Below are 15,114 nucleotides of genomic sequence, written 5' to 3' on the forward strand. Positions count from 1 at the left end.
TTCTTCTCAAAAAAAAAAAATAAATAAATAAATAAATCAAAAGTAGCCCAGTCCTTACAAAACCTTCATCGTTGCAAGGTGGTCTATTAAAAAAAAAAAAAAATACTGTAACCCACCATACCCAATACTCACATCATAGCACCTAGCTCCGGAGGCCGACAGGCATGGACCCAGCACTAGTTAAGCCTCCCATCATGGTGGGTCGAGTTTTTGAGGGTATGATGGAAAGAGATGTGGTTTCTTGGAGCTCTTTGGTTGATGGGTACTGCAAAGGGAAAAGGAAAGGTGATGCTTGAATTTTGCTTGAATGTAGTTACTTGGACGGCAATAATTGATGGGTATATGAGGTTTCAAAGATGGGTTTGAATTGTTATTCAGGTGTGGGTGGGACTACGTATTCCTCTAATTGGAATTCTGTTTTTCTTTTAAACGTTTTTTCTAAGATTAAGAAATAAATAAATAAATAAATATTAATTAAGGCCAAAATCGACTTAATTGATAAGGAAAAAAAAAAACTTAAAGAATTGAAATGACAAAACCCAAACTTATAGTACTAAAATGAAAAATTGTGAAACTTAGAAAGTGAATTTTGCATTTTAACCTAAAATTAATGAATGTATAAAAGACATAATTTTAAAAACCGGAACAACCAAAGAACTCAAAAAGTTATCAAATTTTACCAATTCTTGGCTTAGGGTCCAACACTCCAATACCTATTTAACTGGTCCGGTTTTAAAACCATGATGAGAGAGATAGCGAGGTCCTCCCAATGGCGGAGCCAAGGAGGGAGACGGGCATACCCCGCACCAGGGCCACCACCCACCCTGCCAAAGAAAAATATATACTACCTTAAATTTGAAACTTCCACCCTACAAAAATTCCCAAACTCCTCCCCTCTTATGGTACATTTAGTACCTCCCTTTTCCAAAAACCACACCTACAAGATTCATCCCTTCCCAAAACTAAACCCAATTATTTTACCTATTCTGTGATCCTTTTTTTTAAGTACCTAGAATGCCAATTCAAAACTTCTATGCAACCCAGGTCAACTAGATATGAGAGTTCCGTGTCACATACAGCATTTCAGAACTAAGATTAACAGTGGTCAAGTACCGATTCCACGGAGCATCAGAACACAAGGGAGTAACCAAATAACTTTGACAAAGTATTTCATTTTTAACCGATTGCAATGAGCAAAATGGTTTGAAAGTCAAGGTTCAGAATTCTCACATTAAATGAAAACTAGATCCGCAACATTAAATAAGCAAACAAAACTCAAACTTAACACATCCGGTGCAACAGAGCATCCAAATGAAGGCCAAGAATCTAGAGAACAAATCAAAATTACCTTTCCCTATCTATGATCCAGACATGTTTAATTCAGTGAAAAAAATATCAAATAAACACCATAGAGAACCTAAGCAGTCCCAGATGGCTTAGAAGCTCCAGAGAGCTTGGATCTCCTCTTTGCCAAGCTCTCACTACGGCGTTCACGCTGCTCCTTCATCCTAGTGGCAAGAAGCTTCTGGTACTCCGCTGCAGCCGACTTGGACTTTGCAACTCTCTTCTTCTTGTCTGCAATCCTTGCTCGCTTCCTTTGTAAAGTCAGAGGAGTCACCAGCCTCTGAATCTTGGGAGCTTTGCTGCAATTCTTTCCTGTGAAGATAAAATATACACATTTTATAATGAATGAAATTATGAATGCTAATTGTTCACAGTTGACTAGGATAGTAATTAATAAACTGATCAGCAAACTCACCAGTCTTGGATGTGAAGTTTCTGCGGTATGTGTTGACGTACTTCCTAACATCATCGTCCTTGGAGAGGTTGAACAGCTTCCTAATCTTTGATGCCCTCTTTGGACCTCTCATTCTTGGCTTCTCAACATCAGTGAGTCCAGGAAGGTCATTATCACCTTTCTTCACAATAACCAAGTTCAAAACTGAGAGGTCTGGGCTAACAATGCATCCACGGACAGACTTCCTTCTCCTCTCTCCATTCCTGCGGCCATGACCACGGAAGCAAGGGGTTCCTGTTCAAACAAACTCTGCACCAATTAGTGACAATGACAACAAAACAAATCCAAACGTTTGCTGGAAATGCACACCAAGTTATTTCCTCACAAAAGCAAAAAAGTACACAAATAATACACAACAAACAAACCTCTGTGGAGCAAGAGACGAACACGGCCAGGAGTCAACACTCCCTGCTTCATTGGAAAACCCTGCTTGTCACAGCCTCCCATGATTTTAAACATGTAACCCCTGAACTCCTGCCAAAAAAAAAAAAAAAAGGAAAATTTTTAATGCAGCACAACTTCAAAAGTAAAAATAGCAAAAGGTTAAAAAGAAAACTACAAACAACCATACGGTCCATACCTCACCCAGTGCATCTCCATTGACTTCTTGTGAGATCCTCTTGTCCCAAAATGCCCGGCTGTAATAGTAATTTAAGATTGGAATTTCGGTTACTTCTCAATTGCAACATAAAATTTGCGAATGAAAAAAAGAAGAGAACAGCATAAAAAAGTTGCACTTTAAAATACACACATCTGTGGCCACAAAACAAACATAGAGCCAGGCAGACAGGGAGACATACAAACATATGAATACATTGGGAAAACTTAAGTACCCAAGGTTCCTGGATTAACTTTAACAATGTTGCTTAACCAATAACTCGCATGGTCGAATTTTAATCATCCTCGAGAAAGTTAGACTGTCTACAGTGCATTAGTCAATGCAGTAAGTTACGGCACCTAAGGAAAAAGTACCTAAGTTTTCCTAAATAGGGAACCTAAGATAACAACAACAGTACATGACATTCCTAAACATAAAAGTGTAAGAGAATTCGCATCAGCTTGTACAAAAATTCCTACATATTTTAGCATAAGAACCTACTTTAAACAACCAACAACAAATTATCTTTTTTAGACTACATTTCATTACAATATCAAATTTTCTTGATTTTTTAATTGTTTCTCTTTCTTCATACACAACAACCACCATCCGCTCTCTTCCTTCATTTTTTCAGGCAAATCCGTTTAAATTCTACACATTTTTCTATCATACATTGTAGACCTTTTTTCTATGGGCATTAAGCCAACAACAAAGAAAGATAGCAATCAAAACTCACAATGCAAATCAATAATGCAGATGCCAGATTATTCATTACACACAAAGTTTAACCTTGATTATTATCAAACATAAAATGGCTAATAATGCATTTCAATGCCAATAAATTATTATTAAACACAAAACTCTATTCATTGCAAAGACATATACAGGTTATTCACAACCAAATCTTTATCACAACCCTATTGAATACAATTGGATCCAAATAAATTTACAATTCCACCAAAATTAATCACAGAGAGAGAGAGAGAGAGGTACAGTTTGGCATCGTCGTCGATTTCGAGCTTCTTCTGGCACCCAGTGGTGGGGTTTGCAATGTTGAACTGAAACGAAACGAAAAGCAAAAGTGGATATGTAAGAATCAAAGAAAGTTAGGGTTTCAGAGAGAGACTTTGATAGTTTTGATAGATCCGAACCTTCATTTTCGATGAACGCGATCGCTACGCTACAGCGGCGATGAGAAAATGCCGCTTCTGGCTCTTCCTTGCTCCGCTGAGGCTCTTCGTAGCGATTTAGGGTTTTTGGACGTGGCTTTGGGAAGCCTTTTATATATCTGAGAGTAAGGAAGTCTTCGGTGTTATTAAGTCAATAATAGTAATCCGTGTGAGTGAATTACATGCCGTTGATTTGGATGCGGGTGTTTTGGGTTTTGATTCTATTGGGGTACAGTATTTAAGTGTAGTAGGACTGTCTGTACCATATCATTACCCCATTTTGGATTCCCTATTGGGCCTTTGAATACATGTTGTCATGGGCCGAATAAGATTGGAATGTTTTATTTTGGGCCTCTAGGCCTATTAGATTCTTTTGGGTGGATATGTAGAGCTGGTTTTCATTGATTTTGCCCAATTCGCTAGTCCAGACTCAAAAAAAAAATATATATATATATAATAGAAATAAAAGGCAGCAAAATTTTATTTTATTTTTTTATAAAAGTTAATAATTTGCATCTATTATAATTTGAAAATATATATATTTTTATTTTTCAAACAAATAAAAATAATAAACGTTAGAGATAAGCAGTAACGAATTGAGATCTGGTGCAATACATTCTCAATGGTTCAGATTAAAAGTTAAAAAGTTAACTTTTGGTACTAACCATTGGATCAAGAAAGTTAAAAAGGTAAAAAGGTTGAGAGTTTAAAAAAAGTTAAAAATTTTGAAAAAGTAAAAATAATGTGAGAAGTATTGTATGGTGTAATAGCCCTAACTATTACACCAGATCCCAATCTAGCAGCAACTGTAATTTCTTTTTTAAACGTGTGTTAAAAGTGGTACAGTGATATAAAGAAAGGTTTGGGTAGGAAAAATAAAATGAAACGTGAGGGGGAAAGAATGCTAAATTTTATGTTTTTTTTTTTTTTTTTTTTTTTTTTTTTTTAAATGGGGTGTGTTTTACTTTTATTTTGATGAAAATGGAATAAAAAATGCTAAATTTGAGGGAATAAAAAGATGAACTTAAAGGGAAAAAATCCAAAATTTTAGGAGTTCTCTTTTTGAATTCAAAATGAAATTTGTTATTTAACATTTATGACCTTATTTCTAAGAGAAGTTACTCTTCATTAATGAGGATATTTTTGAACCACAAAAAAAATTCAGTTCAAAGAGAGAAATCTTTTTATAAATAGTATAGATATAGATAACAATGAGCCCATTAATTTAGGATGAATTAATAGCTTTGCCTAGTAAAACCAAATTTCAAATGTTAAATGAAGAAAAATAATTATGATGAATCAAACCAATGGCTCAAATAGTTTAAAAGTTTTCATGGCAATAATATCAAATAAAATCAAATTAGAATTTCATATTCTAAGAAAGAAATTTAAAAGACCAAGAAATAGATTGGAACAGGCATAACCCTTGATCTTATCAACCAACAAATGAGAACTCTCCATTTCAATATGATACATTCTTGTGATTGGATAATTATAAAATCTAAATCATAATTAGTAAAGAGAAATGTTATTTTTATAATATTTTCACAATAAATTTTAGGTGAAAGGTCATTATTGGTTGTTATTAATGAGTAAAAAAATAATTTCAGCGGTGGACCTAGATTAAAATCAGTAACAACTTATCATGTGAAAATGTTATGAATGTAATATTACGCTTTATTAAATTATAAGACATGAAAAAAATAATGACGATTTTCTTGTAATGACTGTTCTACTTGTAAAATTTTTAAGAAAAATTACATAAATCTGCAATGATAATTATAAATTAACTAAACTAATTTAATAATTAATGAGAGTGTAGTTATAAAGAGAAAAGAACTACTTGGCAAAACCATAACTTTTGGTGCTCAACTTTAATTATATAATAATATACAATTTCTTGCTTAAAAAAAAAAAACATGTAATATCCTTGCATATTAAAAAACATGTCAGCCAAACCTATTGTCACACTCGTTGAACAGTGCTAGGAAGCGCCGGGAAAAAAATCGCTGGGATAGCCCATTTGGACCTATACCAACGATTTTTGGGGCTGTAGCCGCAATTTAAAAACACTGCTATAGCCCCAGTTTTTTGTAGATTTATAATGAAAATTAAATGTTGTATATACATACTAATAATATGTGATTGCAGCCAATGGTTTTATAATTCAATTGACACATTTTAGTATTTCTAATAGAAATGTCCATGATTCAAATCTCATTTTCTCATCTATCCTTATTGAATTATCTTATATAAAAGAGAAATTACAAAGGAGGGGATAAGATTCCATCTTGCTCAAAGTTTCCTAGGCAATAATAATATATGATTGTAATATGTTGAATAAGGTGTAAAACATAAAATCTGTGTGTGTGTGTGTGTGTTCGATGCTGCTAATTTGAAAATCTAATGAGTGCGTGGAGTGAGCTACCAAATTAATAAAAAATACAATGATTAGAACAATGATAAAGTAGTATTTGGATTTTGACGGAGGATATCTTATTTCTTTATCAACTACTCAAAAGTGGATGTAAGAAATAAAAACTCTAAATATCATCCTCGGCCACTCTACCAATTGCATTTGAATTTTTGTTTTTGTTTTTTGTTTTTGTTTTTAAAGGGTGGGGGTTGTGAATATCTTATAAATAACCTAACCCAACCAATACGTCCCATAAAGGAGATAGGGGATAAGATAAACCCCACATTTAGGTCGTTAAAATGGCCCAAATATCTAACAAGACTAGGCCAAAATGGAGATATACCATTTTCGCTGAAACTTTCCAACAAAATGCCTCCTGTTTGAAACTATTTAAAGATATGTCCCTGTTTTAAACTCGATTTGGCGAAAATCGAGTTATAGGCAATCAAACTTTAAAAAAAAATAAAAAAAATAACTACTCGATTTTCGGCAAATTGAGTTTTTCATTGAAACTCGATTTTCTAAAAATCGAGTTTCAAAATAGGACCATATTCCTAAATAGTTTCAGACGTGGGGCATTTTACTGGAAAGTTTTGACAAAAGAGGTATTTTGCCATTTTTGCCAACAAGACTACAAGACATACCTATATCTATATGTTTTACTGGTTAGGGTTCACATAGAAATGCAAACCAGATAATGTATCGCAATTATGGCCACAAAAATATGTGCATGCATTATGCATTATTTTGGTGTGGAGTGAACATAAACAATACCCTGGTCCATATTCGTGCCGTCTAGCCGTTCTTTTGCAAGTCCTTGAAAGAAACAAAATCCAATGATGTTAGCTAACTTAGCTTCTTCTTTCTTTCTTTCTTTCTATATATATATATATATAAAAGCTATTTTAAAAAAATTAATGAGAAAAATTAATCGTTACGACTTAAACTATACCTCCATTTACATTTATCATCACTGGAAGCTCCACATGGAGTTCAGGGAGGTCACAGGACCACCCTAACCTAGCAAAAAAATTAATTGTTATATATAAATTTTAAAAATTTTATGATTTTATTATCCTTAAAAAATATTTGTGACCACCCTAAAATTTTTTAGGCTCAACATAATTAATTTTTGGAAAAAAATTGGCAATAAACTTGATTGTAGACTAAGACTACAACTCCACTCAATATATTTTATTTTTGATGTGAATTGTGACAAATTCACCATTGGATTACATTTTCTTCTTATATCCTCCATATTTGCAAAATTTCAAAAAGATCAGAGGTCAATAGCTATGTCATCAATCAAATCTTTAAATTTTGAGTTTTTGTAGTCTAAAATTACATAATAATTTAAGTTTATGAATCAAATAGTAAATAACATCTGATTAACATGAAATTTGACATGTGTTTTAAGAATAAAAAGAACATGCAATTCAATAATTAGATTTTCAAAATATGTAGCTATATTAATTTGTTCAGTGAGAGTTGTAGTCTTAGGCTACGACTAAGTTTATAGCTAAACTTTATCTTTGAATTTTGGCCCTTTTAACAATTTATTGAGTCATTACAAATAAAAAGAAAAATCCCAATAAATTTTTTATCTAACTAAAATTTTAAAAGAGATGTAACTTGTAACATTAATAATGAGACTATATGTATAGAATTCAAAATAAGAAATTTTGTAGAAGAAAATTGTTAGACTTTATGTATTTGTGTGTGTGCGCGTTTTGGTCAATATATGAAGTTTTCTTTTTATTAAATTTCGGTCAATAATGACCACCTTGAAAAATATTCCTGGAACTGCCACTGCTTATCATCCTAATATAATGCATGATTATTGCTGTAAACTATAACCTGTGTTTCACTTTGTGCCATACTGTTAATTAGGCTTTTACCTTGGACTAAAAAACATGTCACATGTGACTTACATGACCTCTACATATGTGGCACCACATTAAAAGACCGAATTATCCATTTTAATCCCTTAAAACAAAGGTTATGTAGCACCATAAGGGTTATATTTGTTAAACAACTTTGTTTTAAGGGATTGAAGATGGACAATTTAGTTTTTTCATGTGGTGCCACTTATACAGAGGTCACGTATACGTGACATGCTTTTCTGTCCAAGTTAATAGTCTAATTGATGGTATGATGCAAAGTGAAACATGGGTTAGGGTGGTAAATGTAAACAGTAGTATAATTTATGATGATAAAGTATAATTATCCCTAATTAATGTTTGTTAAAAAAAAAAAAAAAAACCCACTCGAGTCTTGCCCACTAGACGTGTTGTACTTCTATCTCTATTTCCCAAATATGGCAATTTCATTTGAAACTTTGAGTAGTGCTAAGGATTGTAAATTTTATTGTATAGGCTTTATAAAGTGAGGAGTAACAAAAAAACAGTTCAAGTATTTATTTATTATATGTTGAAGTAAAACTTTTTTTTTTTTTTTTTTGGAGGAAAAATGTTGAAGTGATACCGATTAGATTCATTATCACATTAGTTTATTGACTCTTTTTTTTAGATAGTTTCAACCTATGCCGTCTGCTCCTAATGATAACTCTTTATCATCAGACTAAGACACCAATCAATTTTTCGGTGTAGGCAGGGATTGAACTCCAGATCTCTTATACAACCATCAGAGACTTTACCAGTTGAGCTAACTAAAACCCACTAGTTTATTGACTTTTATAATAAAGTTTGTAGCACTTTCCGATCCATTTCTGTGTCGTCGGTGCAAATTTAATCTTGCACAGCCAATCAACATTCTCTACGCAGGCGGCTGACGTTTTAGACTTTGATTATTTTATGAGCACGTAACATTGTTAATCAGAAGTATACCTACCTTGATAACATTAAAAAATATATATATTATATGACTTATAATATCCATATTTTATGGATTTCCGTGGTCTTATGCTATTTGGATCATGCTGATACAATGACGCTGAGATATCTTGGTGCTATCTTCTTTATAAATTATACTTTAGATTATGTTGATGATGAAAAGATGGGGAACAGTTGTTTGAAATTGTTTGGTTACGTGTAAATGAGAGCAATCAATGAAGAAGAGCGGTTAGATTTAATTCAAGCCAAAAAGTACAAAAAGAGGTAGGGGAAAATAAAAAATAATATTAGTAAAAAGGATATGTTGATTAAGATGTGAAAGGGGGTATGGTTTTGACTATGATAGCGTGGAGGAAGAATTTATGTGATTTATAACTAACTCCATAGCCTAATCATGACAGTATAATAACATGTTATCCTCTTAATAAATTGATTTAATATTATTCGTTGACACAATTTTATGATTGTGGAATCTATGTTATTTTTTGGATAGAGTTTTGATCTATGACGACATCTTTTAATGATTATGCTATTTATCATCAGACTAAGATACCAATCGATTTTTAGTTTTGTTGTAGGCAATAATTAAACCCTAAATCTTATTTAACTATCAAAATATACCTGGATACTATATATTTACTATTTTATCATTTTCCATTCAAATAAAGGATTTTTCCCAACACAGTAGTATTTTTTTTTTCATCAAATTACAATTCATCACACATCAACTAGAACTCTCATAAAAAGGAGAGAGACAAATACACATGTTTTGCTAAACACAACTTAGATATAACATGAATGCCCTGATGCTTTTCACACACAAACCAAGACAGCAAACATATCATCAGACTAAGATACCAATCAATTTTTGATTTTGGTGTAAGCGATGATTAAACCCTAAATCTTATTTAACCATCTAAGTTTACCTAAATCTTATTTAACCATCTAAGTTTACCTGGATACTATATATTTACTATTTTATCATTTTCTATTCAAATAAAGGATTTTTCCCAACACAATCTTTTTTTTTTCTTTTTTTTTTTTCATCAAATTACAATTCATCACACATAAACTAGAACTCTCATAAAAAGGAGAGAGTCAAATACACATGTTCTGCTAAACACAACTTAGATATAACATGAATGCCCTGATGCTTTTCACACACAAACCAAGACAGCAAACGTCCATAAAAGGGCAATAAACGTCACCTACTTGATTCCCTTTGAACGTTTAAATAGGACCTTATCACAAATGCTTTTCTGAGAACTTGGCCGGCAAAGCTACACATAAAAAGTAACACTCACAATGCACAGACAAAATCCCCACTTGTCTCTATATCATCCATGTCACAATCTGCTTCTAGATCATCAAGATCCAATTCCAAGCTGCCCCCAACAAAACTACCACCAAATTCAGCTGGTTTTCTAGCCTCTTGAACTATGGACAGTAATTCTTCAATGCTTTGGGATGAATCATTTTCTTTATCATTTTGCCAATTACCTTCATTTTCATCCATGAACTCTACTGGCAAGTTCTTTAAGAGCCAGGGATGCTTCTTAATCTCTGGGATGGTAATTCTCTAAACAAAATGCAACTCAAATGAACAAAAATCGGAAAAATTAAAAAGGACACAAAAATTTAATTTTGAGCCAAAATGTGTAAGTTTTAATACCTTTTCGGGGTTAGCTACAAAAATTCGAGATAAAAGATGTTTACATTCCAACGAAATTCGAACATAGTCTGGAATTGAATAGTGGACACTAAGAATCCTCTGCCATAAACAATTAGCATATTTTACTTAACCACAATAAACACATTGAAAAGTGGTCAAATGAAATTGGTATCATAGCTAACCTGAAGTGTTTTTCTAAAATTTTTTGGATCCTCTGGATCTTCAAAGGGATAAGCCCCAACCAGCATCACATATAAGGTAACCCCACAAGACCAAACATCTGCAATCTACATAATTTTCAAGGAGTAAAATATGGCCACACATATTAAGTGATCAAAGTTGGTAATAAAGTGATAATGACAAAAAATTCTAGAAGAAAAAAGGAATAAAATTTACTTTTCCGTCATATTCTTTTTTTGACAAGACCTCTGGTGCAATATAAGCCGGTGTGCCTACTGTAGATTTGGGCTGGGAATGTAACACAGATGACTGTAAAATGAGGTTAAATCATTAGTATTTTAATTTAATTAGCTGTACTAATTATTGAACAATGAACAATTGCTAAGTTCACTGCCTTGGAATAGCCAAAGTCACATATTTTGAGACGTGGGGCTGAGCTTCCATCTAGAAGTGTGTTTTCCAGCTTCAGATCCCTATGGCAAATTTGCTGGAAAAATTAAAAAAAAAATCAAAATAAGATTTATCTTCAATTCAGCAAGAGGTGCAAGGTTTAAGGTCTAGATTTAAAATATTATAGACATTATCCAATTTATAATTTAGAATGATACCATGGAATGGCAATAACTAACTCCCGAAATAAGCTGTTGAAAGAAATATCTGGCCTGATACAGACATAATAGAAAATTAAATTAAGAAGAACAAATTTTATAGAAACCATGCACAAATCCAAAATTAAAAAAATTATTTTCCTATTGAGAAAAAACCAATTAATTTGTTAGCCATCAGAAACATCTTTTGTTGTCAAATTGATTAAAATAAAATCTGCAACCGATATGTTTGCAATAATAGGCCTTTCTAGCCCAAGAAGTCAAAAGCATGCCAGTCATATGTTTTATTTGCTTTTACACATAAAAGCATACCATAATAGTTAATACCGAAGACACAAGCGCCCTAGGTTGAAACTATCTAAAAAAAAGGATGAATGGAATGCCCATTAAGAATATTAACATTATATACATAGGAGAATTTAACTATACACACTTTTTTTTAATATTTTAAATATGTACCATACCTAGCTAGCGTTAACCATTAATGCAGGATTTATTACCATATTTAGTATACATTTTATAATAATAGATGACTCTTATCTATTTTAATTTACCTCATCCTCGGTGAATCTACCAGCATTGCATATCCTTTCAAATAGTTCTCCTCCAGCAGCATATTCCATGACTATGGCTAGATGAGTTGGTGTTAGACACACCTACAACAAAAATGCCCCTTTGTTCTCAATATGCTAAATCCCTTTGTAGAATACATATTAGCAACAAAAGCAAGAGCCAGAAATAAGAAGAGGAATGTCCTAAAAAAAAAAAAAAAACAGAGGATTTGGAATTCAGTCATTTAATCAAATACAGAAAGATCTAATATTAATTTGATAATTTCTTCTTGTCAACAAGACTAAAGCAATTGGAAGTTCCTCACATTTTCAACCACTCTTATAAGTATTATTTTATATGCCCTCTTCTTTCTTTCTAGATTTTTCTTTCTCCCTCATGGATTGTAAATCGATGGTAATAAACAAATAATGTTCTGCTATTATAAAGCATGCCTTTTAGGATTTATTTATTTTAGATTGTGTTTGCATGTCATGCATAGTCCATATTCTTCTGTTTGAAAATAAAATTTTAATGTGGTAGTATTTTACTTATAAAATCTAATCTCATGCTACTTAGTACTTATCTTGAAGTCTAAAATTTATTATATTTTATTATAAACATGTGTGAGTTCCACACGCTAGATTCAAAGGTGTACCATTTCACATTCAGCCAAAAAAAAAGAAAAGAAAAAAGGTGTACCATTTCACACGCATGGCTTCACAACCATATCTCCAAGCATTTGTAACCTCAATTTTTAAGAATTTATTTGTACCCCCAGCCTATCTCCAAACCTTGTAATTATATTACTTAAAAAAAGATTATATTACTCTTTTGACTAGTTCAATTACAAGAATTATTTGACTTTATTTATCAAAAAAGGCATAAGAAATACTATTTGACTCTGTACTCTTTAGATTCTCCACACAAAAGAAAAAAGACTGTACACTCTGTAGTCTATAGTTCTGTTCCATTGCCAATATGATAGAAGAAATAAAAATGAAAAACTTTACTACGTAATAGCAACTTGGATTCCAAACTCTCTTCCCTTGTCCTAATCTTATTGAATTAGAACATTTTGATTTTTGACTTTACTTATAAGCAAGCGCAATATCAAAGTCCTATCCAAATTGATAATTGGAAAACTGGAATCCGATTCATTCAAATAATTCAACCTATGAAAATTAAAAGAAAAAAAATTCTATGAAGGCATCCCTCATGAAGAGAAGAAACTGCACTTTCAAACTGGGTACAAAAATTCAAGAAACTTCTAATTTGCAAGGCACATAAATGAATATTAAGGACTCTCTTATTTTGAAAGAGAAAACCAAAATTTAATAGAGAGGATGTTATTCCATTTCAAATACAATTGAATCAAAATTGAAGAGCATAAACATTGAAAAAAAAGAAAAAGAAAAAAGGAAGAGTTCTTAAAACAAGTGGAATGGCATGGCATATTCTATTAAGAGCACAAAGAAGTCTGATATTTTGAAGTTCTTTCGAGTTGGGAAGGATAATAAATAATCCTAAAAGACCTCTTTTCATTAACTATAAGGCATAATCGCAAATGGCAATTATAAAGCTTGGTAAAACAGCACTATACCTCCTTAAATCTTATTATATTAGGATGCTTCAAGGACCTGTGATTCACTATCTCCCTCTGCACATGTTCATCAATCTGTCCATGACCAAAAATATAAGAAATGCCAATTAACCCGTAAAACCAAAACACACTAGAAAAAAAGTGAAAAAGAAAAACACACACAACCCTGATGGAAAAGTGAATAAATAAACACAACCAAGGTAGGATCATAGAAAAGTTGTCCATAAAAGGTTAGTTCTTTAAGGCAAAAAATCAAAGAGAAGTAAGAAATGAAGCTACATATAGAGCACCTTTGGGCCTCTTTCAATATACTTGACAGCGTAGAGCTCACCACTCCATTTATCCCTTACCAACTTTGCCACCCCAAAGTTCCCTGACCCAATATCTTTCAGTATCTCATAGCGCTCCATTATTTGCTCTTTGATTCTCAAATATTGAAAATACCTATATATAGAAGTATAGAACAATCTCTGTGTGTGTGTCTCTCTATCCTTCTATTGGTTTGCTTCGAGCATTCCTATGGTTTTCAAGGCTACCAATGCAAACAAGGCTTGGGCTAGAGCTAGTGAGCCCCCCCAGTGGACTTTCAAATAGTAATAAAATCTTCAGGACAGAGAGAGACACACAAGAAGAAGCACGGATTACAAGTGGCATAATATTAGAGGTCATAATTTCAAGCAGAACTCAACGAAGTTTTGAGTTGTGACCGAACGTGGTTGATTCGTACACTTCAGCGTTTGGCATTACCACTTGTCAATCGCTAGAAAAGAGAGCAACGTGTCCACAACGACTCTTTTGGTAATTATGTATTTATCTTTTTTTTTTTTTGAGTAGTTTATGTATTTATCTTATTATCAATAATTTATACGGACACTTCAGTCATTGGCATTATCAAGCATACTGAGAAGTTCTTTTATTTTTTTTATTTTGGTAAAGGTTAATAATTTACATTTATTATAATTTTTATTAAATATAAATTTGTTAATCAAAGAGTTGCAAAATTCTATCACATCTCTTAACTTAATTGCCAAAAGAATCTCTTCTCATACACAACATTAAAATTTTTATTAATTTAACAATTAATAAGGAACATATTATGTAGAAGTTGTTTGTTAAGTAGAATATAAATATTAGACATATTGATAGATATGAAACAGAGGAAGCGGATGAAGCGTCCAAGGATTGGTGGAGGTTTAAAATTTTGGGTTTTGTTTTTACTTATTGTAACGGTTGCTTTAGTTGATAAGTTTGATTTTGATAATGGTTCCAAAGTTTATTTGGATAAGAATAAGTTGTTATTTTTCTGAGAATGATGAATAAAATTTTGTCATTTTATCTGCATGAGATGGGATAAGAATTAAAACACACACAAAAAGAGAGTACTTTGAGCTTTTATAGAAAACACATTCTTATTTCAAATGTGTGTATCTATCTATAGGATTAAAAATTGTATATCTATCTATTTAGTTGGTTTTTTTTTTTTTTTTAATGAACGTGAGGTGTTTTTATTTTTATTTTTATTTTTAAACAAAATATTAGAAATGCTTGTTAGAATAAGTGGGTTAGTCATTAGTGGGAGTGTTCCCATTTTGTAGGTAATGTTTTTTCAAATCTATCTAAAATTTAGGACTTTTTAAATTAGTAATTTTACATGTTTAGCCCTATTATT

The 15,114-nt window shown here is 32.0% G+C and overlaps 2 protein-coding genes across 2 annotated transcripts; both read right to left on the reverse strand.

The window, feature by feature from the left end:
- Positions 1–1,144: 1,144 nt before the first annotated feature.
- LOC126732425 (40S ribosomal protein S6-like) lies at positions 1,145–3,705 on the reverse strand. Its single transcript, XM_050435270.1, has 6 exons — positions 3,548–3,705; positions 3,390–3,454; positions 2,379–2,436; positions 2,164–2,272; positions 1,760–2,032; positions 1,145–1,656 (listed from the first exon to the last, which is right to left on the reverse strand). The coding sequence occupies exons 1-6, from the start codon at positions 3,551–3,553 to the stop codon at positions 1,418–1,420; spliced, it is 750 nt and encodes a 249-aa protein (XP_050291227.1). The 5' UTR covers positions 3,554–3,705; the 3' UTR covers positions 1,145–1,417.
- Positions 3,706–9,800: 6,095 nt separating this feature from the next.
- Positions 9,801–14,072, reverse strand: LOC126732426 (serine/threonine-protein kinase SAPK2). Its single transcript, XM_050435271.1, has 9 exons — positions 13,736–14,072; positions 13,446–13,520; positions 11,848–11,949; positions 11,294–11,347; positions 11,080–11,172; positions 10,902–10,994; positions 10,688–10,792; positions 10,506–10,604; positions 9,801–10,412 (listed from the first exon to the last, which is right to left on the reverse strand). The coding sequence occupies exons 1-9, from the start codon at positions 13,853–13,855 to the stop codon at positions 10,134–10,136; spliced, it is 1,020 nt and encodes a 339-aa protein (XP_050291228.1). The 5' UTR covers positions 13,856–14,072; the 3' UTR covers positions 9,801–10,133.
- Between the last annotated feature and the right edge of the window lie 1,042 nt (positions 14,073–15,114).

The sequence above is a fragment of the Quercus robur genome, chromosome 6 (genome assembly GCF_932294415.1).
Source record: "Quercus robur chromosome 6, dhQueRobu3.1, whole genome shotgun sequence".
Lineage (NCBI taxonomy): Eukaryota > Viridiplantae > Streptophyta > Magnoliopsida > Fagales > Fagaceae > Quercus > Quercus robur.

Bases quoted from the DNA above. Each gene is read 5' to 3' on its own strand.
- LOC126732425 (XM_050435270.1), bottom strand. The intron at 2,273-2,378 runs GTATGGACCGTA...TTTTTTTGGCAG, and splicing joins ATGGAGATGCACTGGGTGAG to GAGTTCAGGGGTTACATGTT. The intron at 1,657-1,759 runs GTGAGTTTGCTG...TTATCTTCACAG, and splicing joins AAACTTCACATCCAAGACTG to GAAAGAATTGCAGCAAAGCT.
- LOC126732426 (XM_050435271.1), bottom strand. From the start codon at position 13,855: ATGGAGCGCTATGAGATACTGAAAGATATTGGGTCAGGGAACTTTGGG. The intron at 13,521-13,735 runs GTGCTCTATATG...GGTCATGGACAG, and splicing joins ATATTGAAAGAGGCCCAAAG to ATTGATGAACATGTGCAGAG. The intron at 10,413-10,505 runs GTATTAAAACTT...CATTTTGTTTAG, and splicing joins TTGTAGCTAACCCCGAAAAG to AGAATTACCATCCCAGAGAT.